Here is a 25,681-nt window from a genome sequence, read left to right on the forward strand (position 1 = left end):
GACAATCTTGCTCCATCTTACATGCCCTTTAGATATTTGAAGATGGCTATTATATTGTCCTCTCAGTCTGCTTTTTTCCTTCTTGGTAGTGGCACCCTCCCTGTGGAACGCCCTCCCATCAGATGTCAAAGAGAACAACAACTACCAGACTTTTACAAGACATCTGAAGGCAGCCCTGTTTAGGGAAGCTTTTAATGTTTGATGTATTACGGTATATTAATATTTTGTTGGAAGCCACCCAGAGTGGCGGGGGAGACCCAGCCAGATGGGCGGGGTATAAATAATAAATTATTATTATTATTCCAGGCTAAACATACCCAACTCCCTTAACCATTCCTCGGTTTCCAGAACCTTGTTTGTCTTTTCACTTGTTTCCAAATAATCACATTTGACTTCTGTTTATGAGATCTTTTGTCTCTCTCATCATCATACACAAGGATAACTACTATCTGCTTTTGAAAATCAACCTCTTAAGGTTATTGCCTTAAAGTGCTGGAGACTAAGGCCTGGCTAAACCTGAGTTGTGACAGAGTGTCATTGAAACTACCGCACTAATTATTAAATTCATCACAATATTCTTGCAAAAAAACCACCTGATTTCAGTGGGCCTTAAGTCATACAAAGCTTTAGCCACAGAAGTGTGTGAGTTTTTTCTAGTGTCCTTGCATAAATTTCCATGTGGGACACTGTTGCTGAAGGAATAAACATGTTTTCAGAGAAGGGAAAGTTGTGGCCTTCACAATGTTGCTGGTCTCCTAGCATTAGAGGACACCTTGAGTTTTTCCTCAACCACATATGCACCAGTTCAATATCTAGCATGAAATTCTTGTAGCTATTACCTTTGAACTGCCGAAAGGAACTTGCCAGAAATGTATTGATATGACCGAAGTTCCAGAATTTGCACATCAATCCATAAGGGATATTGTTGGTACCCCCAAATGTCGATCTCTCCTCGTGCCTGTAGAGAAATAAAAGGTTTAAAAACACCAACTTGCTCTCCAACCTAGAATTCCCAAAGGAATCAAAAAGAGGAGAGGGGAGAGGATCACAAAGGTCTCAGAAACCAGTTGGACAGATTCAAGATGAAAAATAAGAGGAAAGGCATATTGAAATAAGCAGTGCAGGGAATAGAAGTGTGAACAATGGTTTGTTGGAAGAAAAACAAAACCTAAAATTAATACAAGCAGGGAACCCCACATTAAGATGAATAGCAAAGAAGCCCAAGACTATGGACAGAGGTAAAGGTAAAGGTAAAGGGACCCCTGACCATTAGGTCCAGTCGTGGCCAACTCTGGGGTTGCGACACACATCTCGCTTTATTGGTCGAGGGAGCTGGCGTACAGCTTCCGGGTCATGTGGCCAGCATGACTGAGCCACTTCTGGCAAACCAGAGCAGCGCACGGAAACGCCGTTTACCTTCCCGCCAGAGCGGTACCTATTTATCTACTTGCACTTTGACGTGCTTACGAACTGCTAGGTTGGCAGGAGCTGGAACAGAGCAACGGGAGCTCATCCCGTCGCAGGAATTCAAACCGCCGACCTTCTGATCAGCAAGTCCTAGGCTCTGTTGTTTAACCCACAGCACCACCCAGTCCCAGAGGACAGAGGATGGAGACGTAAAACATTACTCCAATGGGAAATAAACTGTTTAGATTTTAGATAGCAACTTGAAATGCTGCCATAGATACATCCCTGTTTTGGAAAAGGAAAGAGAATCAGAATTACAGCAGGAGGAATCAAAAGATAGAAACCAAGGGGAGGGGAGTTTTGAAGTGAAAATAGGAACCTCAGAAAAAATGGGCCCCTAATGATTTGTTAAAAGTTGGAAGTCACAAAGTGCCACCTTCACAGAACCGCAAAGTGCAAAGGAAAAGAAGAGGGATCTGCTTACCTCTGCGAAGTGCTTCCATGATCCTGCAAGGGAAAGAGGAAAAGAAGAGAACTCAGCATCCACGACTGGCCATACATCGAAGCCCACGCCCCATGCCTCAGTCCAAGCAGGGTAATGTCATAAAATCAGAACACAGCCTCTTAAATGAAGCCCTGAGCAGGAACAAAAGAGGACCAGTAAGGGATCAGACCAAGGGATCCACCCAGTCCAGTCCCCTATTGGCAAGAGCAGCTTCTAGGAAGCTCACAAGGAAGCCAGGAAAGCAACATCACTAATTTGGGAGCCAGCAGCAGACCCATCATCAGCCAATAGCAGAAAACATCTGATTCCATCATTGTTAAGTAACAGAAATCTCTAGTCTGCATTAAGGTGAGCATTCTCTGCTTGTTCTCTTAGATGCTCCTGCACCTAAAATAAGAGAACCAGCTACCAGCTCCACAAAACCAAGCCACGTCACTTTTTGTACAATGACAAAGGCAGAGACTGGTCTGGTAGTGACCTTGACCTGGAGAAAAGCTTGGGCTGCTGATGCCACTCTCCTACCTGCTTGAGTTTCCTCGCAATCTCATTCTCCACCTCTTCCAGCTGCTTCAGCAGTTGGTATTCCTGTTCATCCAGAAACGAATGTAGCTGCCTAAACTCACCCTTCATCTTCTGCCTATCAGACATTAGTTGCTCCTGCAAGAAATAGATGGAAAGAAAAACGGGCTGTTAGCAACATTGCCACTCCTTCTGCAGAATGAAAAGGATTACTGCAGGGGAACAGGGCAGGTACTTCTGAATTTTTGTATTTTCACAGATGATGCATCAGTTTTCAAGCAAAGGAAAATTTTCCTTCCCATCAGAAGAGGCGTCCCCAAGTAAATACAGTGGTTCCTCGGGTTACATACGCTTCAGGTTACAGACTCCGCTAACCCAGAAATAGTACCTGGGGTTAAGAACTTTGCTTCAGGATGAGAACAGAAATCGTGCTCCGGCAGTGGGAGGCCCCATTAGCTAAAGTGGTGCTTCAGGTTAAGAAGAGTTTCAGGTTAAGAACGGACCTCCAGAATGAATAAAGTACTTAACCCAAGGTACCACTGTAGACATCTAAAAGAGTGGAGCAGCCTGATGGCTTCAGGATGTAATTTTATATCTCCTCCCCACCGCCCAACATTAGTTTTTTTGATTATTTGCTTACTTCCCAGTAAGAGCGACACTTACAAGCAGGCGGTGATTGGTCTTTTCTGTTCTGTTATACGCCAGGTTTTCTGCCTCCTCCTCCTTCACAGTCTCCAGGCACCTGCAGGGCTGATCCTGAAAAGAAAAACCAAATTTCTCATTTGGGTCCTGGTGAGAGGTTTCTAGGAGATAACCATCATAATCGTCATTGAGACAGAGAGAGGAAAAGAAGAGAGAGAGGACAGTTGAATTATGTTATTGTTCCCCAGGTTTTGAGACTGCAGAGCCTGCTTCTGCCATCCAGAGTATTGAGCCTACGACAGATGCAACTGATGAGTGTTATGGAGAAATGTTGAGAAAAGACCCAGAAAGCCCCATTTCCAGAAAATGTCATTCTCTTTCTATCACAGGTTGGATTTCCTTCTTTTTAAATTATCATTCAAACAAATTGCCCACTAATGCAAATAAAAGCTATCATACTACAGTGTGGGTATTGTGGCTGAGAAAGTGTTTCTAACATGTGATATAATAACATGCAGAGAGCAGAAGAGTTCGTGTCAACTCTCCAGTCAAGGATTGTTCTGAAGTTTCTTAGTCCCTGAGGATTTTGTTTTTTATGCACTTGTAGAGATTAGTTGACTGTAGCAGCAGCGTGGCTTGGAGGGGTTGGTTAAAGCTGTTGGAATATATGGCTTGCTTCATAAAAAACTGACCATGCATTTATCCAAGCACGTGGATCTGAACTTTGCCTGTAAATCTGAAATCTGCTTTCACTCTCCTCCTCATCTGAAACAGCTCAGCAGGTCCTGCACTAATAGCCTAAGATCAGCCTAAGAGCCTTATATTAATACAACTGGTTTAAAACTCATGAATCTTGAGTTCTTTGCATGGTTTAGTGCTGACAACAGGAGAAAGCAGGGTTGTTGTATGTCTCTAATGTTTTTCTTGTTGTTGTTGAATGGCTGCACCTGTATATATAAATACATTTGCCAACATGGAAATTCAACCAAGGAGAGAAATCTTCACCTCTTGATCTGAGCCATCACAATGCTTTTTCCTACCCTCCTTTGACACCCATAATTATTTTTCTGAAAACAGCTTTCATGGCATCGTCTCTGGGAGCCTAAAATGTTTATCTTCAACTTTACGCCAGTATGCCAACTACTACACAACTCCCCCTTTATAACAGCAAGCAAATCATCATCCTTCTAGGTTTATTATTTGCTTGCCTTTCTAAAGCAATTGTACATTTCTTTCCATTCCAAATAAATTGATGTATTAGTTATTTCCAATCTTGCAATGCTTGCTCTGCGCTTTGTATTATCAGATTCTGAAACAGGAAAGGCAGTTTGCAAAGTGCATTCATTTTGGCTGCATTTATTTTCCCTAGAAAGGCCAACTTAACATCGTTCAGTCTTTCTAGATCAGCTTAATTTTTTTTTCATAATCATACCTAATATACACATCTAGTGGAGTCTTATAGGCAAGCCTCAGTCCCATAAAAGCCAATATCTATCTTAGGATGTGTAAAATAATTAGATGAGAGGCCTCCTGAGCATGAGCAGAGTCAGTTGACAGCAGACTGCATCCCTCACACCTAGGATTAGAGGGATAAACGCTCACTCAGAGGAGACAGTGGTTTGTGGACAGCCTTTAACCTTGATTGTTGAATGGCTCAGTTTGTTAGAGCATGGTGCTTATAACATGAAGGTTGCAGGTTCGATCCCCTTATGGGACAACTGCATATTCCTGCATTGCAGGGGGTTGGAGTAGATCCTCAGGATCCCTTCCAAGTCTACAATTCTATGATTTTAATTCCCATCATATATACTAGCCGTTCCTATGAATGGTTCATTCTTACCTTGTAGTCTTGGACGGCTTCTTCCACAGGAACCACCCTGTGGCCGCTGTGCCCTTTGGATGTGTCACACTCCCCACAGAAGGGGGCTTCATCGTCCCGGCAAAAGAGGTCCAGGGTCTTCTGGTGCCTCTGACATTTTGAGCGCCTCCTTTGAGCATCTATCTCTGCAACATAATCCCACTCACTGATGATTCCAACCAAATCTGCGAGAAGCCTGTTTTGCCTGAAGTCCTTTTCTACAACCGTTCTGCACTCAGGGCATCTGGTTCTCTCACCAGACTCCTCCCAGCATCTCAAGATGCAGGTTTTGCAGAAGTTGTGCCCGCAGCCCAGTTCTACTGGGCGAGTAAAGTAACTGAGGCAGACGCAACAGGTGACTTCACTTTGGATCCTCTTCCTGTACTTGTCCACATCCATTCCTTCACTCCTGTTTTAACGGATCAGCCACACCTGGAAGAGAGATGGAGCAGAGTCAGGATCCCTGTGAACTTTAATCTGAAATGGGAAATGTAACCCCTGCCCCATCCGTATGGACCTTCTCAGCAGTGGGACCCACCCTGTGCAACGCCCTCCCATCAGATGTCAAGGAGATGAAAGAAATACACAACGTTTAGAATACATTGTAATTCCCTATATGGGGAACTTTTTAATGTTTGACGTTTTATTATGTTTTATATGTGGGATCAAAGAAATGCATCTCCTACACCTGGAAAGAAAGATGATCACCCTCCCTCAAGTATTTAGGAAAGGCAAATCCAATCACAAGAACTACAAAGGGGGACAGATTCCTCCTCGCCAGAACAGCATGGGGTCTCTTGCTCAGTGGGTATCACGCCCCACCACGCGCGCCGCAGCTGGAGCCCAGACCCCGCGGGATTGGGAAGAATCCCTGCCGCATCACCCCCTGGCCAGCCAATCGGCTGGTTCTGAGGGCGTGGCCTGCCTTATTTAAGGCGGGAGGGGCTCTCCCTCTTTGCCGCCTGCCAGCTATTCCGGTTTTTTGCCACCCTCCAGCCCTATAAGGTTTTCGTCCTGCATCTGCTTTGTAGACCAAAGGTCCTAGCTCAATTCTTAAAATCTCCAGGAAGGATTGGGAGGGACCCATGTCTGCAACCTGAACTGCAGTTGCCCAGTGTTTTCCCCCATGGACAGCTGCAAAATTGCCGGTGGTCTTGGCAGACCACTTAATGGTTTCATTCCTGCATTGTAGAGGGTTGGACTAGATGACCCTTGGGGTCCGTTCCAACTCTGCAATTCTACGATTCTATTATTTTCTTGCTTTTTTAGCAGTTCCAATGCCCTGGGCTCAGTGGTTTTGAATTTCATTCTGTTCCCGTGGTATTTTAATACGTTTGCCATTTGCATTCCCAGTAATTCAAAATTTAATGCAATAAAAATGTAAGAAACACATCAATAAAAATACAATCGAAAATCAACATGGATATTTAATTTACCACCTCAGTTAAGCTTGCCATTGAAGTTTTTCGCCGTGTGGAAAAACCCTGGTCCAGAAACAGCTTCCTTTGTATTTTATTTTATTTAAACACATACACACCACTTTTTAAAATGAAATCTCTAGGCAGTTGACAATAAAGATTTATGTTTAAAGGAAAACAAAAATAAGAGCAGATCGTGGCAAGTGCTAAAAAGGGTGGGATGGCGCTGGAATTTTTGGGAGCTAGAAATCTGAACCCTTCATTTCATTTACAGGTTTTCTCAGCTCACGCAAGTCGCAGAAAGAGACCTGCAATCCCGATTCTTTTAAAGAATCGCCAGTGATGTCGAGGAAGGACAAAACCGAGGCCAGGGGGGGAAGAACCTCCATCATTCATCTTCCCATCACTAAATAAAACGCACCCACACGTATCGTGTACACGAGACGACATCCCCGCGCAAAGGGCACGGAAAGGACCCCGCAGCGTTACGCGCGACCTTTTTGAACCATAAATCTCGCTCAACTCCTTGATCGGGGTCAGCAAATGGGGTCCTAGAATAAATTTACCTTTATTTTTCCGAGTCCGGGCAGAGCAGCGAGAGGGAGCAAAGAAAGAGATAAGTGACAACAAAGGAAGAAAAACGGAGGGTAAGAGAAGTGAACGACCCCATCGCAAAATAAAAGCCATTCACACGACCGTGTACACGTATCTCCCGCGCGACATACTAGGAAAGGGTCCTGCCGGGTGAGGCGCGCCTATTGAGCAATGAATCTCTCTCACCTTAGAGATCTTGAGGGACGAGATCGGTGAGCAAAGCGGATCCGAGCCGGAGAATCCTTCCGTCTCCACGTCCGGCCAAAGCAGGAATTCGTAGCGCTCCTAATCCGGCGTAGAGAGGAGCAAGGGGACCCCTTTTTGCCTGATCCGGAGCAGCTCCGGTGAGCAGCAGGAGGAGGAGCCGAAGCAGCAGGCAAGGAAATCAAAATCGCCGCCGCGAGAAAAGGAGCCAGTCAGAGACTGCCACTCTGTTGATGAATGGATATTGGGGTTGTGAATGGATAGGCGGGGGCGGGGCAACGCCGCTTCACTTGGCAGCCAATCAGCTCTTGCGAGGCTCCAAAATGCAGATCTGCGATTCTTATCCCTACATATGGAGAACTGAGACAATCGTAATCAGGGAGACAATCAGTTCAGGCAAGGTCGCATCCCTGCTCTTATTCTGCATTCAAAGAGGGGGTGCGTGTCTGCATTTCAGAAAAGTATTTTATTGCATGATGTTCACATATAATAGATATAATTTAAAATGCAATCAGCAACAACCATAGCTTCTGGTTATCATTGCTTTGTGGGGAGCGGGAGCGCAACAGCAGCTTAAAGTTAGAACCGATAGTTCAGAGCATGTTTATGGGGTTTGCAGCCCAGAATTTCGTTGTCAGCAATATGCGGATGACACCCAGCTCTGGGTCTCCTTTACAGCATCTGCCGGTGAGGCAGCGCGTGTCCTGGACTTAGAAATGGACTGAATAAGGTAAACCCCGACCCACATAAGCGATCGCACGAAACAGCACACGCACACCATTTGAAGGGCAACGTCCACCAACTTTGGGTAGGTGGCTGGCCGCCTCAAATATTCTATATTTTATAGGACTTGGCTCCTATGCCGGAGACAAACTTTGCAGATTTTGATCCTATCAGGCTGGGACTCCCTTAGGCATTGGGAGGGGCTAAGCATCTGCAGCCCTGGAGGCATCCCCCCCTCCCCTTTTTGCAAAAGCATTACCCCCGCGAGTGGGACTATGATTGGATCTGCTACTCGTCAACAAAGCCACTTGCAATTGAAGGAGATACGCTTATCTCTTGCATGAAGCGACTGCCTTTCTGTCTTGCCTTGCAAGAATCGCTGCCCCGCTCCAAAGGGTGTGTCTAAATGCAGGGAAGGGAGGGCTAGGGGTTATTGTTCTAATGTAGACAATGAAGATAAATTTTAATTTTTTTTTAATTGTCCAGTAGCACCTTAGAGACCAACTAAATTTGTTCTGGGTATAAGCTTTCGTGTGCATGCACACTTCTTCAGATACACTGAAACAGAAGGCACCAGACCCTTATATATAGTGGGAAGGTGTTTTTCTCAGAAGGGTAGTAGGAGATGAGTGGTTGACTCAATGGGTATGGTAAACCTGTTGACTACTGTTAACGACTGCAATTAGTCCTACAGGAAAAAGCAAGGGGTAGTATAAAGGTAAAAGGATCCCTGACCATTAGGTCCAGTTGCGGACAACTCTGGGGTTGTGGCACTCATCTCTCTTTACTGGCCGAGGGAGCCGGCGTACAGCTTCCGGGTCATGTGGCCAGCATGACTAAGCCACTTCTGACGAACCAGAGCAGTGCACGGAAACGCCATTTACCTTCCCGCCGGAGTGGTACCTATTTATGTACTTGCACTTTGACGTGCTGTTGAACTGCTAGGTTGGCAGGAGCAGTTGCAGGAGCAAGTTGTGGGGATTCAAACCGCCGACCTTCTGATCGGCAAGCCCTAGGCTCTGTGGTTTAACCCACAGCGCCACCCGCGTCCCAAGTCCAGTAGCACCTTAGAGACCAACTAAGTTTGTTCTTGGTATGAGCTTTCGTGTGCCTGCACACTTCTTCAGATACACTGAAACAGAAGTCACCAGATCCTTATATATAGTGAGAGGGTGGGGAGGGGTATTACTCAGAAGGGTATAGCATCTAAATCAAGGGAAGTAATAGTGCCACTGTATTCTGCTCTGGTCAGACCTCACCTGGAGTACTGTGTCCAGTTCTGGGCACCACAGTTCAAGAAGGACACTGACAAACTGGAACGTGTCCAGAGGAGGGCAACCAAAATGGTCAAAGGCCTGGAAACGATGCCTTATGAGGAACGGCTAAGGGAGCTGGGCATGTTTAGCCTGGAGAAGAGGAGGTTAAGGGGTGATATGATAGCCATGTTCAAATATATAAAAGGATGTCACATAGAGGAGGGAGAAAGGAGAAGCGGACACGGAGCAATGGATCCAAACTACAAGAAAGAAGATTCCACCTAAACATTAGGAAGAACTTCCTGACAGTAAGAGCTGTTCGACAGTGGAATTTGCTGCCAAGGAGTGTGGTGGAGTCTCCTTCTTTGGAGGTCTTTAAGCAGAGGCTTGACAACCATATGTCAGGAGTGCTCTGATGGTGTTTCCTGCTTGGCAGGGGGGTTGGACTCGATGGCCCTTGTGGTCTCTTCCAACTCTATGATTCTATGGGTGGTGGGGATGGGTGATTAGCTGATAGGTGTGGTAAACCTGTTGAGGACTGCAATTGGTCTTACAGGAAAAAGCAAGGGGTGAGATGGCTAAAAATAGCTTTATCATGTATAATGAGATAAGAATCGAATGTCTCTATTCCGACCAGGCTTCTCCATGGTTTTAAGTTTGGTAATAAGTTGCAATTCAGCAACTTCTCTTTCCAGTCTATTTCTGAAATTCTTTTGTAATAAGACAGCTATGAATCGTTCGAATCCCTGCAACGGGGTGAGCTCCTGTTGCTTGGTCCCTGCTCCTGCCAACCTAGCAGTTTGAAAGCACGTCAAAGTGCAAGTAGATAAATAGGTACCGCTCCGGCGGGAAGGTAAACAGCGTTTCCGTGTGCTGCTCTGGTTCGCCAGAAGCGGCTTAGTCATGCTGGCCACATGACCCGGAAGCTGTACGCTGGCTCCCTCGGCCTATAGAGGGAGATGAGCGTGCAACCCCAGAGTCGGTCACGACTGGACCTAATGGTCAGGGTCCCTTTACCCTCTACCTTTAAGATAGCTACAGTACTTTGAGATCTTGTATAGAATGTCCTGGGAGATTGAAGTGTTCTCCTACTGTTGGTCCAAATTTACCGATATGAGCAACCCTAGAATATATGCATACAGCACCCTTGGTTGGTTGGACAATACTAGGATCAAAATATTTGAAATCTCAAATATTTGAGACTCTGGAAACAACTAAACCAGCCTGGCGCTCAGTTCCATGTCTGTCTATTTACAACATGACCTACTTTTATAATGTTTCGATCCAAGCCCTGATGTTTCATCCACAAGGTCATTTAAAGTCACACTGTGTTGTGCACTTTCAAACAGCGTACTTGCACCTGCAGGTTTCTCTCATTGGTTTTCTGCATTCTGACTGCGACTGCAAGAGATTTTTGTGGGCTCTAAACATTACACTACACTGGCTTAGAGTCTTGTCCTCTGGGCAGCCACAGCTGCTGCCCCTGTTCTCTGAGCTGCCCCCCTGCCCCATAGAGAGGTGCCTCCTCACAAGCACCCCCTTGGCCAGGACCTGAGGCACCATTCGCCTGGGGCGCTTGTAGCCAGGGCTGCCTACAAAACAACCCCTAGGCACCCTTTTCCCTTCTTTTAGACCAGGGGTAGGCAACCTAAGGCCCGTGCCTTCTCAATCCAGTCTGGGAATCAGTGTCTCTTCATATGAGTAGAATGTGTCCTTTAATTTAAAATGCATCTCTGGGTTATTTGTGTGGGGAAAGGAATTTGTTCTTGCAAGGCATGCCGGAAGGCAGTTGCTTCATGCAAGAGATAAGCGTATTAGATTCAATTGCAAATAGGCTGTTCAAGAGTAGAAGATCCAGTCAAAGTCCCATTCCCGCTGGTAATGCTTTTGCAAAAAAGGGGGGAAATGAGTCAGCATGGGAACCAACTCCTATAAAACATAAAATATTTGAGGGGGTCAGCCCCCCACCCTAAGTTGGTGGATGTTGCCCTTCAAACAGTGTACAGGGGAACCTCAGGTTGCGAACGTGATCTGTGCGGGAAGCACATTCGCAACCCGCAGTGTCTGCTTCTGCGCATGTGCGAGCGCCGAAACCTGGAAGTAACCCGTTCTGGTACTTCTGGGTTTGGCGCAGTGCGCAACTCAAAAACACATAACCTGAAGCGTCTGTAACCCGAGGTACCACTGTACATGTGCTGCGTCATGTGATCAGTTATGTGGGTCGGGGTTTACCTAATCCAGTCCATTACCAAGTCCATGACATTTGCTGCCTGACCGGCAGATGCTGTGTATTATCTTCTTTCTTGTTCTTTGGCGACCACCTGTAGCCGAGTAAGATTGTCTTCCATGAACACGGTCTTAACAGTGAGTCTGTAAGTGACTGTGGAGGCCAATTCTGGATCCACACGTCCTTCCACAGTGGGGACCTAGGTTTCCGGGCAGTAGTTGATCACGGTGAGGGTTTGCCAAGTGTGCCTTCCTCTTAGCACGTTTCTCCCTTTTGTCCTGAGTTCGAGCGTCTTCAAAGCCCATGACACCTTTGGTAAAGGCTGTTCTCCAATTGCAGCGCTCACAGGCCAGTGTTTCCCAGTTGTTGGTGTTTATACTACATTTTTTAAGATTTGCCTTGAGAGAGTCTTTGAACCTCTTTTGTTGACCACCAGCATTACGCTTTCCACTTTTAAGTTTGGAATAGAGTACGTAGTTGCTTTGGAAGACGATCATCAGGCATCCACACAACATGACCAGTCCAACAAAGTTGATGTTGAAGAATCAGTGCTTCAACACCACATTGCTGTTGAATCATCATATTACTGTTAAATCAGCATTTTGCTGACAACGCGCTCCAAAACTCTGGGCTCCAAACCCCATAAACATGCTCTTTGTTCTAACTTCAAGCTGCTGTTCCGCTCCCTGCTTCCCCCAAAGAAAGGACAGACTAGCAGCTATGGTTGTCATTGACTGAAAATTATGTTTTTTATAGGCAGTGCTTTTTTCCTGGGGGGACGCATACCCCTAAACATTTTGTGAATCTAAGTTTGGCCTCATTAAGGGGCAGTATTTCAATATCAGTAGGAAAGTGAGAGTACCCCTAAACATTTTTTTAAAGAAAAAAGCACTGATTTTTTGTGAAAATGCAATAAAATGATTTTCTGAAATGCAGACGTCCCCCCCCCCAATGCAGAATAAGAGCAGGGATGAGACATGCGCTGCCTCACCGGCAGATGCCGTAAAGGAGACCCAGAGCTGGGTGTCATCCGCATATTGCTGACAACGAAAGTCTGGGCTGCAAACCCCTTAAACATGCTCTGAACTATCGGTTCTAACTTTAAGCTGCTGTTCCGCTCCCGCTCCCCACAAAGAAATGATAACCAGAAGCTATGGTTGTTGCTGATTGCATTTTAAATTATATCTATTATATGTGAACATCATGCAATAAAATGGACAATTTTTATTTTTATTTTTCAAAATTTCTATTGATTTTCCAAAATTTTAAACAAACATAAATCATAACTGAAATTGATCAATCTTAGTAACATTGTTAAATGACTTCCTCAAATCCCCCTAGCTGAATTTCAGTGTATATCACTGTAACAGTTTTCCAAAACCAATTTTTCTCGTAATATTAACTTATTCACTTAACATCTTTCTTTCTTTCCATTTTAACTTTAAACATATTATTCTCTAACATCACTTATTTAAATCCTAAGCCTATCTGATATTTGCCAGTTTTTCCAATTAAGTCATTGTAACGGATTTAAGTGAATAGTCTTTAAATTTCATCCATTCTTCCTGGCATCCTCCTCCTTCTGGTCGCTGACTCTTCCAGTCAGGTTGGCTAGCTCTGAAAAGTCCATCATCTTCATCTGTCATTCCTCTAAAGTGGACAATTAAAAAAAAAATTATTTCCACAATATACATTAGAACAATAACCCCTAGCCCTCCCTTCCCTTCATTTAGACACACCCTTTGGAGCAGGGCGATTCTTGCAAGGCAAGACAGATAGGCAGTCACTTCATGCAAGAGATAAGCGTATCTTATTCAATTGCAAGTGGCTTTGTTGACGCGTAGAAGATCCAATCATAGTCCCACTCTTGGTTGGTAATGCTTTTGCAAAAAGGGGGGGTGGGATGCCTCCAGGGCTGCAGATGCTTAGCCCCTCCCAATGCCTAAGGGAATCCCAGCCTGATAGGATCAAAATCTGCAAAACAAAGGGGTATTACTCAGAAGGGTGGTGGGATTGGGTGATTGGCAGATAGCTGTGATGAGCCTGTTGACGACTCTTAAGGACTGCAATAGGTCTTACAGGAAAAAGCAAGGGGTGAGAAGGTGAAAAATGGTTTTGTCATGTATAATGAGATAAGAATCCAATGTCTTTGTTCAGACCAGGTCTCTCCATGGTTTTAAGTTTGGTAATAAGTTGCAAATAAGTTGCATAAGTTTGGTAATAAGTTGCAATTCAGAAGCTGCTGAATCCCACCACCCTTCTGAGTAATACCCCTCCCCACCTTCTCACTATATAGAAGGGTCTGGTGACTTCTGTTTCAGTGTATCTGAAGAAGTGTGCATGCACACGAAAGCTCATACCAAGAACTAACTTAGTTGGTCTTTAAGGTGCTACTGGAAGGAATTTTTTTATTTTGTAAAATCTGCAAAGTTTGCCTCCGGCATAGGAGCCAAGTCCTATCAAATACAAAACATTTGAGGCGGCCACCCCCAAAGTTGGTGGACGTTGCCCTTCAAATTGTGTGCGTGTGCTGTTTCATGCGATCGATTATGTGGGTCGGGGGTTTACCTAATCCCCATTTCTAAGTCCAGGACACGCGCTGCCTCACCGGCAGATGTTGTAAAGGAGACGCAGAGCTGGGTCTCATCAGCCTATTGCTGACAACGAAACTGTGGGCTCCAAAACCCATAAACATGCTCTGAACTATCGGTTCTAACTTTAAGCTGCTGTTCCGCTCGCGCTCCCCAAACAGAATGATAGACCAGAAGCTATGGTTGCTGCTGATTGCATTTTAAATTGTATCTATTATATGTGAACATCATGCAATAAAATGCTTTTCTGAAATGCAGACACGCATCCCCTCTTTGAATGCAGAATAAGAGCCTTGCCTGAATTGATTGTCTCCCTGATTACGATTGTCTCAGTTCTCCATATATAGGGATAAGGATCGCAGTTCTGCACTTTGGAGCCTCGCCAGAGCTGATTGGCTGCCAAGTGAAGCGGCGTCGCCCCGCCCCCGCCTATCCATTCACAACCCCAAGATCCATTCATCAACAGAGTGGCAGTCTCTGACTGGCTCCTTTTCTCGCGGCGGCGATTTTGATTTCCTTGCCTGCTGCTTCGGCGCCTCCTCTTGCTGCTCACCAGAGCTGCTCCGGATCAGGCAAAAAGGGGTCCCCTTGCTCCTCTCTACGCCGGATTAGGAGCGCTACGAATTCCTGCTTTGGCCGGACGTGGAGACGGAAGGATTCTCCGGCTCGGATCCGCTTTGCTCACCGATCTCGTCCCTCAAGATCTCTAAGGTGAGAGAGATTCATTGCGCAATAGGCGCGCCTCACCCGGCAGGACCCTTTTCCCCAGTATGTCGCGCGGGAGATACGTGTACACGGTCGTGTGAATGGCTTTTATTTTGTAATACCTCCTCTCTTTCCTTTGCTCCCTATCTCTGCTCTGCCCTGAACACGGAAAAATAAAGGTACATTTATTCTCGGACCCCATTTGCAGACCCCGATCAAGGAATTGAGCGAGTTTTTTTAAAAAAAATAATTTTATTTCCCAAACCACAGAAAAAAAGAAAAAGAAAAATTACAAACAAAATTACAAATTCAGCATCCATATTTGTTTCCTAACATAAAGGAGTTCAGCGAGATTTAAGTCTCAACAAATTCGCGCGTAACGCTGCGGGGTCCTTTCCGTGCCCTTTGCGCGGAGATGTCGTCACGTGTACACGATACGTGTGAGTGCGTTTTATTTAGCCATGCGAACATGAATGACGGTGGTTCCCCCCCCCCCCCCGGCCTCGGTTTTGTCCTTCCTGGACATCCCTGGCGATTCTTTGAAATAATTGGGACTGCAGGTCTCTTTCCGCGAGCTGAGTGAGCTATAGAAAACCTGTGTATGAAATGAAGGGTTCAGATTTCTTAGAAATTGCTGTTAAATTAGGAAGAAAAACGGAGCGGCGCGGGGGGAGAGGCAGATGAATATCTCAAGAAGCCGTCACTTCAATCTGTGTGTCCGTCTCCTCTCATCTGCTTTCCGTGCAGAAGGTCCCGGGTTCAAATCCTGCATCTCCAGGTGCGGGTTTTTGGGGCGCGCGGGTGGGGGAGTTTAGCTCCCAAAAATTCCAGCGCCATCCACGCACTTTTTAGCACTTCCCACGATTGGTCAGGAACTGCTCCTATTTGTGTTGAGCATTTTAGGACTTTCCTATTGCACGCGGTTTTGCTTTGTGTTTACACCTGGATTTTAGCCGATTTAACCTCTCCATCTTTTACCTTGCTAATTCGATAAGAGCCAAGTTTTTGTACACAGCAGCTAAGAAACGCGGGAAATAATACTGCGTCCTCTTGTGATCTACATCATGGGAACCATCCTCATGATGATTTTTTAAAATGAAGTTAAAAGTGCCTCTCTCACATCCAGCCCCCTGTTTACCTCCTCTCCCATGTCCTTTAAACATAAATCTTTATTGTCAACTGCCTAGAGATTTTTTTTAAAAAAAGTGGTGTTTGTGTTAAAATAAAATACAAAGGAAGCTGTTTCTGGACCAGGGTTTTTCCACATGCGGAAAAACTTCAATGGCAAGTTTAACTGAGGTGGTAAATTAAATATCCATGTTGATTTTCAATTGTATTTTTTATTGCCATGTTTCTTACATTTTTATTGCATTAAATTTTGAATTACTTGGAATGCAAATTGCAAACGTATTTAAATACCCCGCATATATATATATATATGAAACAACAGAATGCAATTCAAAACAATTTAACACAGTGCATTGGAACTGCTAAAACAGGCAAGAAAATAATAGAACCGTAGAATTGCAGAGTTGAAAGGGACCCAAGGGTTATCTAGACCAACCCCCTACAATGCAGGAATCAAACCAAAGCAACTCATTAAGTGGTTTGCCAAGACCACCGGCAATTTTGCAGCTGTCCATGGGGGAAAACACTGGGCAATTGCAGTTCAGGTTGCAGACATGGGTTCCTCCCAATCCTTCCTGGAGATTTTAAGAATTGAGCTAGGACCTTTGGTCTACAAAGCAGATGCAGGAGGAAAACCTTATAGGGCTGGAGGGTGGCAAAAAACCGGAATAGCTGGCAGGCGGCAAAGAGGGAGAGCCCCTCCCGCCTTAAATAAGGCAGGCCACGCCCTCAGAACCAGCCGATTGGCTGGCCAGGGGGTGATGCGGCAGGGATTCTTCCCAATCACGCGGGGTCTGGGCTCCAGCTGCGGCGCGCGTGGTGGGGCGTGATACCCACTGAGCAACAGACTCCATGGCTGTTCTGGCGAGGAGGAATCTGTCCCCCTTTGTAGTTCTTGTGATGAGATTTGCCTTTCCTAAATACTTGAGGGGGGGTGATCATCTTTCTTTCCAGAGTGTAGGAGATGCATTTCTTTCATCCCACATATAAAACATCAAACATTAAAAGCTTCCCAATACAGGCCTGCCTTCTATATCGTCTAAAAGTTGTGTATTTCTTTTATCTCATTGGCATCTGATGGGAGGGCGTTGCACAGGGCGGGTCCCACTGCTGAGAAGGTCCATACGGATGGGGCAGGGGTTACATTTCCCATTTCAGATTAAAGTTCACAGGGATCCTGACTCTGCTCCATCTCTCTTCCAGGTGCGGCTGCTTCTGGAGAAGGAGAGTGGTCCCTCTCAACAGGAGTGGAGCCATGGCTGAGGAGAGGTACAGAAAGAGGATCCGGAGTGAAGTCACCTGTTCCATCTGCCTCAGTTACTTTACTCGTCCGGTGGAACTGGGCTGCAGGCACAACTTCTGCGAAAGCTGCATCTTGAGATGCTGGGAGGAGTCTGGTAAGAAAACCAGGTGCCCCGAGTGCAGAAAGGCTGTAAAAACAGACTACAAGCGAAACAGGCTTCTCACAAATATGGTTGGAATCATCAGTGAGTGGGATCATTCTGAGGAGAGAGATGCTCGAAGGAGGCGCTCAGAATGTCAGAGGCACCAGAAGACCCTGGACCTCTTTTGCCGGGAGGATGAAGCCCCCTTCTGTGGGGAGTGTGACACATCCCAAGGGCACAGCGGCCACAGGGTTGTTTCTGTGGAAGAAGCCGTCCAAGACTACAAGGTAAGAATGAACCATTCATAGGAACGGCTAGTACAGTATATATGATGGGAATTAAAATCATAGAATTGTAGACTTGGAAGGGATCCTGAGGATCTAGTCCAACCCTCAATGCAGGAATATGCAGTTGTCCCATAAGGGGATCGAACCTGCAACCTTCATGTTATAAGCACCATGCTCTAACAAACTGAGCCAGTTAGTGATCAAGGTTAAAGGCTGTCCGCAAACCACTGTCTCCTCTGAGTGAGCGTTTATTCCTCTAATTCTAGGTGTGAGGGATGCAGTCTGCTGTCAACTGACTCTGCACATGCTCAGGAGGCCTCTCATCTAATTATATTTTAGACATCCTAAGATAGATATTGGCTTTTACGGGACTGAGACTTGCTTTGCCTTATAAGACTCCACTAGATGTGTATATTAGGTATGATTAGGTAAAATAAAATTAAGCTGATCTAGAAAGATTGAGCAATGTTAAGTTGGCTTTTCTAGGGAAAATAAATGCAGCCAAAATGAGTGCAAACTGAATTTCCCCCTTCAGAATCTGATAATACTAATAGCAGAGCAAGCATTGAAAAAAATGGAAAGAATTAATACCGGTACATCAATTTATTTTGGAATGGAAAGAAATGTACAATGGCTTTAGCAAGGCAAGCAAATAATAAAACCTAGAAGGCTGGTGTTTTGGGCATCTCAGAGATGCTTGCTGTTATAAAGGACAAAAATATTGTGATGGCTCAGATCAAGAGGTGCAGTTTTCCCTTTTTGGTGGTATTTCCATGTCAGTAATTCTATTTATATATACAAGTACAGTCCTTCAACAACAACAAAAACATTAGAGGCATAAAACAACCCTCCTTTCTCCTGTTGCCAGCCCTAAACTATGCAAAGAACTCTAGAGTCATGAGTTTTAAACCAGTTGTGTTAATGTAGGTCACCACTGGTGTTTGATCTTAGGCTTGCAGTGCAAGCAGTGTATTCCAACAGCTTTAATGAACCCCTACCGGCCCCAATGCTGCAACAATCAACTAACCCCCACAATTGCATTCCCTTAAAAAAATAACCCGCAGGGACTAAGACTTCGTAGCAATCCTAGACTGCAGGGTTGACATAAACTCTTCCGCTCCTTCCATGTTAGAATATCAACAATGCTTTCCAGGACAAACATGACAACACTTTCTCAGCCACCATACCCATCCTGCAGTATGGTAGCTTTTATTTGCATTAGTGGGCAATTTGTTTGAATGATAATTTTAAAAAAGAAGGAAATCCAACCTGTGATAGAAAGAGAATGACATTTTCTGGAGAAGGAGCTTTCTGGGTCTTTTCTCAACATTTCTCCATAACACTCATCAGTTGCATCTGTCGTAGGCTCAATACTCTGGATGGCAGAAGCAGGCTCTGCAGTCTCAGAACCCGGGGAACAATAACATAATTCAACTGTCCACTCGCTTTCCTTTTCTTCTCTCTGTCTCAATGATGATTTTGATGATTATCTCCAATAAACCTCTCACCAGGACCCAAATGAGAACTTTGGTTTTTCTTTTCAGGATCAGCTCTGTGGGTTCCTGAAGACTCTGAAGGAGGAGGAGGCAAAAATTGGGGCAAAAAAAACATGGACAAGAGAGCAAAGTTTATTCTTGGTTGTAAGTGTCGCTCTTACTGGGAAGTAAGCAAATAAGAAAAATAATTAATGCTTGGGAGAGAATTAAAATAACAACCTGAAGCCATCAGGAAGGTCTACACTTTTAGATGCCTATTTGTTTGGGGAAGCCTATTCTGACTGGAAGGAAAATTTTCCTTTGCTTGAAAACTGATGCATCATCTGTGAAAATACAAAAATTCAGAAGCACACAGCCTGTTCCCCTGCAGTAATCCTCAAACCCTCTTTATGCTGCAGAAGGAGTAGCAATGTTGCTAACGGCCTGTTTTTCTTTCCACATGTTTCTTCCAGAGAAAAGTAATATCAGGTAGGCAGAAGATGAAGGGTGAGTTTAAGCAGCTACACTTGTTTTTGGAAAAATGGGAAAACGAGCTGCTGAAGCAGATGGAAGAGGTGGAGGATGAGATTGCGAGGAAATCGAATGAGCAGCTGGGCTGGCTCTCCAGAGAACTTGACTCTCTTCAAAATATCATCCGGGAGCTGGAGGAGAAGCTTCAGCAGCGCCCCAGTGAATTCTTGCAGGTAGGACGGTGGCATAAGCAGCCCAAGATTTTCTCCAGGTCAAGGCCACAACCAGACCAGTCTCTGCCTCTATCATTATTCACAAATCACGTGGCTTGGTTTTGTGGAGCTGGTAGCTGGTTCTCTTATTTTAGGTGCAGGAGCATTTAAGAGGACAAACAGAGAATGTGCACCTTAATTTGTTACTTAACAATGATGGAATCAGATGTTTTCTGCTCTTGGCTGATGATGGGTCTGCTGCGGGCTCCCAAATTAGTGGTGTTGCTTTCCCGGCCTCCTTGTGAGCTTCTTAGAAGCTGCTCTTGCCAATAGGGGACTGGACTGGGTGGATCCCTTGGTCTGATCCCTTACTGGTCCTCTTTTGTTCCTGCTCAGGGCTTCATTTAAGAGGCTGTGTTCTGATTTTATGACATTACCCTGCTTGGCCTGAGGCACGGGGCGTGGGCTTTGATGTATGGCCAGTCGTGGATGCTGAGTTCTCTTCTTTTTCTCTTTCCCCTGCAGGATATTAGAAGCACTTTGCAGAGGTAAGCAGATCCCTCTTCTTTTCCTTTGCGCTTTGCGGTTCTGTGAAGGATGTGGACAGAAGGAAAAACACCCGTTGTTCCCAAGGGGACAGTATGGGTCTTTGTGACCTCCAACTTTTAACAAATCAATAGGGGCCCACTTTTTCTAAAGTTCCTATTTTCACTTCCAAACTTCCTTTTCTCCGTTTTTATCTCTCGTTTAATTCTGATTCTCTTTCCTTCCTTTTTGTTTCTACCTGGTAGTCTTAACCGTCTTCCAAAACAGGGATGTATCTAAGAAAGCAACAAACCATTGTTCACACTTTTATTCCCTGCACTGCTTATTTCAATATACGTTTCAGCTGTCCTCTTATTATTCACCTTGAATCTGACCAGCCAGTTTCTTGAGACCTTTGTGATCCTCTCCCCTCTTCTCCTATTGGTTCCTTTGGGAATTTGAGGTTGGATGGAGAGCCAGCTGGCATACTTAAACCTTTTATTTCTCCACAGGCATGAGGGGAGACAGACATTTGAGCCTCCCAAAATTTTCCCTCCTGAATTGGTGTGGAAAGTTTGGGACCTCCATGATATAAATCCATTTCTGGAAGCTGTTGTGGAGCAGTTCAAAGGTATTGGCAGCAAGAATTTCATGCTGGTTATTGAATTGGTCCATAAGGGGTTGAGGAAAAACTCAAGGTGTTCTCTGTAATGCTAGGAGAGCCAGAAAAATTGAACTTGAGGGTCAGTAGGGAAGGTAACTTTAAATTTCACTGAGGGGGAAAGGAGGTCCTGCAACCATGGCTCAAAATGCCATTTGCTGAGACTGCCTCTCTCAGCCTGGTGCCTTCTGTTTGTTTTGGACTCCAACTCCCATCAGCCCAGCTGATAATCAGAGTCCAACAACATTGTGAAGGCCACAACTTCCTCCTCTCTGGTCTTCATCATCTAAACATGAAGCCAACATGTTTATTTCTTCAGCAACAGTGTGTCACCCACATGCAGATTTATGCAGGGACACTTGAAAAAACTCACACACTTCTGTGGCTGAAGCTTTGTATGATGTAGGGCCCACTAAAATCGGCCAGGGGGTTTGTGTGCAACAATATAGTGATGGATATAATGATCAGTTCGGTAGTTTCTATTTTTGGTAAATAATTTTTATTCATTTTCCAATAAAGAGGGGGGGGATCCATATTAATAACGAATCAAGCTACATCTTACCACATTAAAAAACAAAAAACAATACAGCCAATTATAGAGTCCAAATTAATTAATTTCAATTGGACTTCCCATGTTCTGGATTTCAAGACGTAAATGATCAGTTTGGTGGTTTCAGTGACACTATGTCATAACACAAGTTTAGCCAGACCTTAGTCTCCAACACTTTAAGGCAATAACCTTAAGAGGCAGATTTTCAAAAGAAGATAGTAGTTATCCTTGTGTATGCTGAGAGAGACGAAAGATATCATAAGCAGAAGTCAAATGTGATTATTTGGAAACAAGTGAAAAGACAAACAAGGTTCTGGAAACCGAGGAATGGTTGAGGGAGTTGGTATGTTTAGCCTGGAGAAGAGCAGACTGAGAGGACGAAATGATAGCCATCTTCAAATATCTAAAGGGCATGTAAGATGGAGCAAGATTGTCTTCTGCTCTGGAGGGTAGGACTCAAACCAATGTCTTCAATTTACAAGAAAGGGGATTCTGACTAAACAATGATATCAGCTGACTCTTTTCTGTGCTATAACATTCATTAACAGCAGGATGGTCTGATGCTTTATCTCTCTTGCTTTCCCTTTAACAGGCACTCTAACTTCAGGACTCTCTCTGCAGAAAGGTAAGCTGCAATCAATCAATCAATCAATCATAGTTATCCATCGGGGGGGGGGAGCTGCTGGGGCCCATGTGCCGATAGCTGGTGGAGCCACAGTGGACAGAACCAGTGTCCAAAGTCACTCCTTTTCTGAGATCCCAGCCTTTGTATGGCTCCCCTTCTTCGTCCTTGGCCAGTTGGCTATTGGGAGAGAGAATGGTGGCTTCAAATAGCTTTTGAAATTGGACAGAGGGCCAAAGCTGGGCCACCCTAGCAGCGAAGCCGCGGAGAGGCCCACAGTCCAGGCAGGAAAGGAACCCCCTTCCTCAATGATCCCTGGAGTGGATCTCAGCTCACAATGTCTATCCTCCCAGCTGATTCCTCTTTTCTCTTCCTTTGTCTCCTCGCGACACCAATAGCAAGTGTAACCCTGGACCCGGACACCGCTCATCCCAACCTGATCCTGTCCGAGGATCGTCGAAGCGCGAGGTGGGAAGAGGCACATCAAGAACTGCCGGACAATCCTGAGAGATTCAGCGGACGTCCCTTTGTGCTGGGGTGTGAGGAGTTTACAGCAGGGAGGCACTGCTGGGAAGTCACCATAGGAACTGACGACATCTGGGCTGTGGGGGTCGCCCGGAAGTCTGTGAGGAGAAAGGGCTTGGACAGCTTTTACCCTGGTGTAGGCATCTGGGGAATGGGGCAGACAGAAGGCAAGGGCAGGTCTACCCGCCACTCTCTGCCGCCTCCTGCCCCAAAGCTGAGGAGGTTCCGGGCGACTGTTAACTATGCAGGGCGCCAAATTCTCTTTTTTGATGCCGATACAGGAGAATTACTCAAGACCTTTGCAAACGCTGAATTCTCTGGGGAGCCCCTTCTGCCCATCTTTTGCATGGGGCCAGAAACTTGCTTTGAACTGCCTCCGGTGACACAGTAGCCTGACCAACCCTCCAGAAAAGGAAGAGTAATGTGTGGAAAAGTAATTTCCAGATCGTTCCTTGATTTTTTTTTAAATCAAAGGGTTGTGTGCGCTTCTGTGTGTAGATGGCATTAAAGAGATGACAAGTGCTAGAATGTGTCAGCTTTTTTATTTTTCCATTGTATATCTGCTTGGCTTGGCTTGGCTTGCCTCATAATCTAGGTGCTTGAGGCTAAATCAGGCATCCTCCAAGACTTCTGGCCTGGGGCACTTTTGGCAATCCTGAAAACCGTGGCAGGGAGCACAAATTACCAATTTCACAAAACAGATATATAAGCGAATCGCCAAATGTAACCTATGTTACAGTCACCACAATGGAATGTATGGGCACCATTTTGGGAGAGGCAATGCCATTTATTATCATTCCTATTCATTTTGCTTTTATACCACTTTATATTTTAAAGAAAAATTTTCAAGGAGGTTTACAGCACTTTAAAACATTGATAAATAATCTCTTTTGAATACCTCCTTAAGAAAGCTAGGGGGGCCAGCTGTTATAATCAAATCAAGCTGTTATAATATGCCAAAATGGCAAAACTGACCGGAAAGCTCAGAAACCAAGAAGTCAATAATTTCAAGAAAGAATGGGGGGAGTTTATAATTTATTTCATCTGTAAGCAGATGAAAACATTAGCAGGATTTTAATAACACCTGTAATGTAACTAATATGATGGATATTACGGACAGATAGAAAATATGGATTATGTAATAATATGTAGTTGAAAATGTAGACAATAGGACTCATGGAGGGGAAGGTGGGAAGTCGAGGGATTCAGAGAAATCTCTCTTATTTGGTAATGTGATAATCTTTTCCTTAGTTTTTATTTGATTTTACAAGTAAAAAAAAATTAAAAAGAAGAAAGCTAGCTAGAGAGGCCATCCAGAATTGACGTGGTCGCAATTGGACCTGCGCCAGTTGCAAAACCTGCCTGGGGGATTTCTAATACTTCAGGCGGGATGATCTCAGAAACCCCCAGCAAGAGGGGAAATGCCTAGAACATTCTTATTTTTAAAGAGACAAAAAAGACCCTGGCCAGCCCCTCTCAAAATACAGGAAGCCCCCCGCAATACCATTCATTAAAATAGAATAAAGTAGCGGTGGGTGTGCCCAAGGGTGCGTCACTGGGGACTGCAGGACCAAACGACAACCCATAAATCTTCTCTTTTTTAAAAAGAGACAAAGCAAACCTTGGCAACCCCCTCTTGGGGGCGCATGGTAATGTGCATCCATTTATTTTTGCAACATTATGAGAGGATCTTCAAACTGGATCTTCAAACAGCGTATGGGGGTGTATAATCGTAGGAAAAGGTGCTCCAGACCCTAAACCCAGCTGGATGGGTCGTGTATGAATAAAAGTATTATTATTATTATTATTATTATTATTATTATTATTATTATTTTAATATTTAACTGCCCCCCCAAAAAATTGTTTCTAGGCATGAGCGTATTCAGGTTTTTTGTTAGGGGGGGCAGGGCTTGGGGGGGGCAGAAGCTCAGTTTGCTATGTATATTTATCTTGCCCCCCCTTGGCTACGCCCATGCTTCTAGGACTCATTCATTTCCCAGTCCTAGTGATACTGACAAACAGGTGCTTTCAATTTCTGTTTCTGCTTTGTAGACCAGAAGTGTTTCCCTCTCCTTCAAAATTTCCAAGCGGCTGCTGATCTGTCCATCAAAACAGTCATGTAGAGCAGGAGGTCGGTGGGAACCGTTGACCCTTATTTATTAATTAGATTTATATACCACCCTTCAACAAAAGATCTCAGGGCAGTTTGCTCCCCTCGGGGGCCATTAAACCAAACTCCCATTGCCAATGCTTGCTGGGAATTATGGGAATTGTAGTTCTATGCATTCATTCATTCATTACCCCACCCTTTTCTCCAACAAAAACCCTGCGAGATAGATTAGGCTGAGAGGCAGTGAGTGGTCACCCAGTGAGCTTGAAGGCTCAGTGCGAATTTGAACCCGGGGCTCCTACTCCAATACTCTAACCATGACACCCCACTGGCTAGCAGCATCAGGAGGGCTAAAGATTCCTCTCACTTGATCTAGAGCAGTGTTTCCCAACCTTTGGTCTCCAGCTGTTTTTGGACTACAATTCCCATCATCCCTGACCACTGGTCTTGCTAGCTAGGGATGATGGGAGTTGTAGTCCAAAAACAGCTGGAGACCAAAGGTTGGGAAACACTAGAGCATGGGTAGGCAACCTAAGGCCCAGGGGCTGGATGTGGCCCAATCGCCTTCTCAATCCGGCTCATGGATGGTCCAGGAATCAGTTTTTACACGAGTAGAATGTGTCCTTTTATTTAAAATGCATCTCTGGGTTATATATAATGTTTTTATAATGTTGCACTATTTCAGTGTTGTTAGCCGCCCTGAGCCCGGTTTCAGCTGGGGAGGGCGGGATATAAATAAAATTTATTATTATTATTATTATTATTATTGTTGTTGTTGTTGTTGTTGTTGTTGTTATTTGTGGGGCATTGGAATTCGTTCATCCCCCCCCCATATAGTCTGGCCCCCCACAAGGTCTGAGGGACAGTGGACCGGCCCCCTGCTGAAAAAGTTTGCTGACCCCTGATCGTGAGAGAGAAAAGCTACAGTTGAACAGGTCCAGGCTTCATTGCAAAGAAAGAGTTCTGTGGAGATGCTGAAGGACTTGGGGAAGATGGAGGAAGCGCATAAGCCTGGCCCTGGGCCCTGCAGCATTCTCATGCTCGCACTTCCCTGCGGTTCAGGGTCTGCTGCCTCTGTCAG

At 45.0% G+C, this 25,681-nt stretch overlaps 2 protein-coding genes across 3 annotated transcripts in view; one reads left to right on the forward strand and one right to left on the reverse strand.

The window, feature by feature from the left end:
- LOC307210943 (E3 ubiquitin-protein ligase TRIM7-like) overlaps positions 1–18,765 on the reverse strand; it is a 34,644-nt gene extending 15,879 nt beyond the window's left edge. The window contains exons 1-6 of the mRNA XM_079967146.1: positions 18,719–18,765; positions 4,914–5,363; positions 3,095–3,187; positions 2,435–2,569; positions 1,892–1,914; positions 840–958 (exon numbers count right to left, since the gene is read on the reverse strand). Coding sequence (XP_079823272.1) covers positions 840–958; positions 1,892–1,914; positions 2,435–2,569; positions 3,095–3,187; positions 4,914–5,330 — 787 coding nt within the window. The 5' untranslated portion in view covers positions 5,331–5,363; positions 18,719–18,765. The remainder of the gene's footprint in view (positions 1–839; positions 959–1,891; positions 1,915–2,434; positions 2,570–3,094; positions 3,188–4,913; positions 5,364–18,718) is intronic.
- A 659-nt stretch (positions 18,766–19,424) lies between these two features.
- LOC307209087 (E3 ubiquitin-protein ligase TRIM15-like) lies at positions 19,425–20,922 on the forward strand (the record flags this gene model as incomplete). 2 transcript variants are annotated; one of them, XM_079964193.1, is made up of 4 exons in its annotated part: positions 19,425–19,628; positions 20,133–20,155; positions 20,645–20,801; positions 20,850–20,922. In XM_079964193.1, the coding sequence occupies 4 exons, from the start codon at positions 19,425–19,427 to the stop codon at positions 20,865–20,867; spliced, it is 402 nt and encodes a 133-aa protein (XP_079820319.1). The 2 variants fall into 2 exon arrangements, with proteins under 2 accessions (XP_079820319.1, XP_079820318.1); XM_079964192.1 differs by lacking the exon at positions 20,850–20,922 and having other exon boundaries at positions 20,645–20,843.
- Positions 20,923–25,681: the final 4,759 nt, after the last annotated feature.

This window comes from Podarcis cretensis (assembly GCF_951804945.1).
Source record: "Podarcis cretensis genome assembly, chromosome: 2".
NCBI lineage: Eukaryota > Metazoa > Chordata > Lepidosauria > Squamata > Lacertidae > Podarcis > Podarcis cretensis.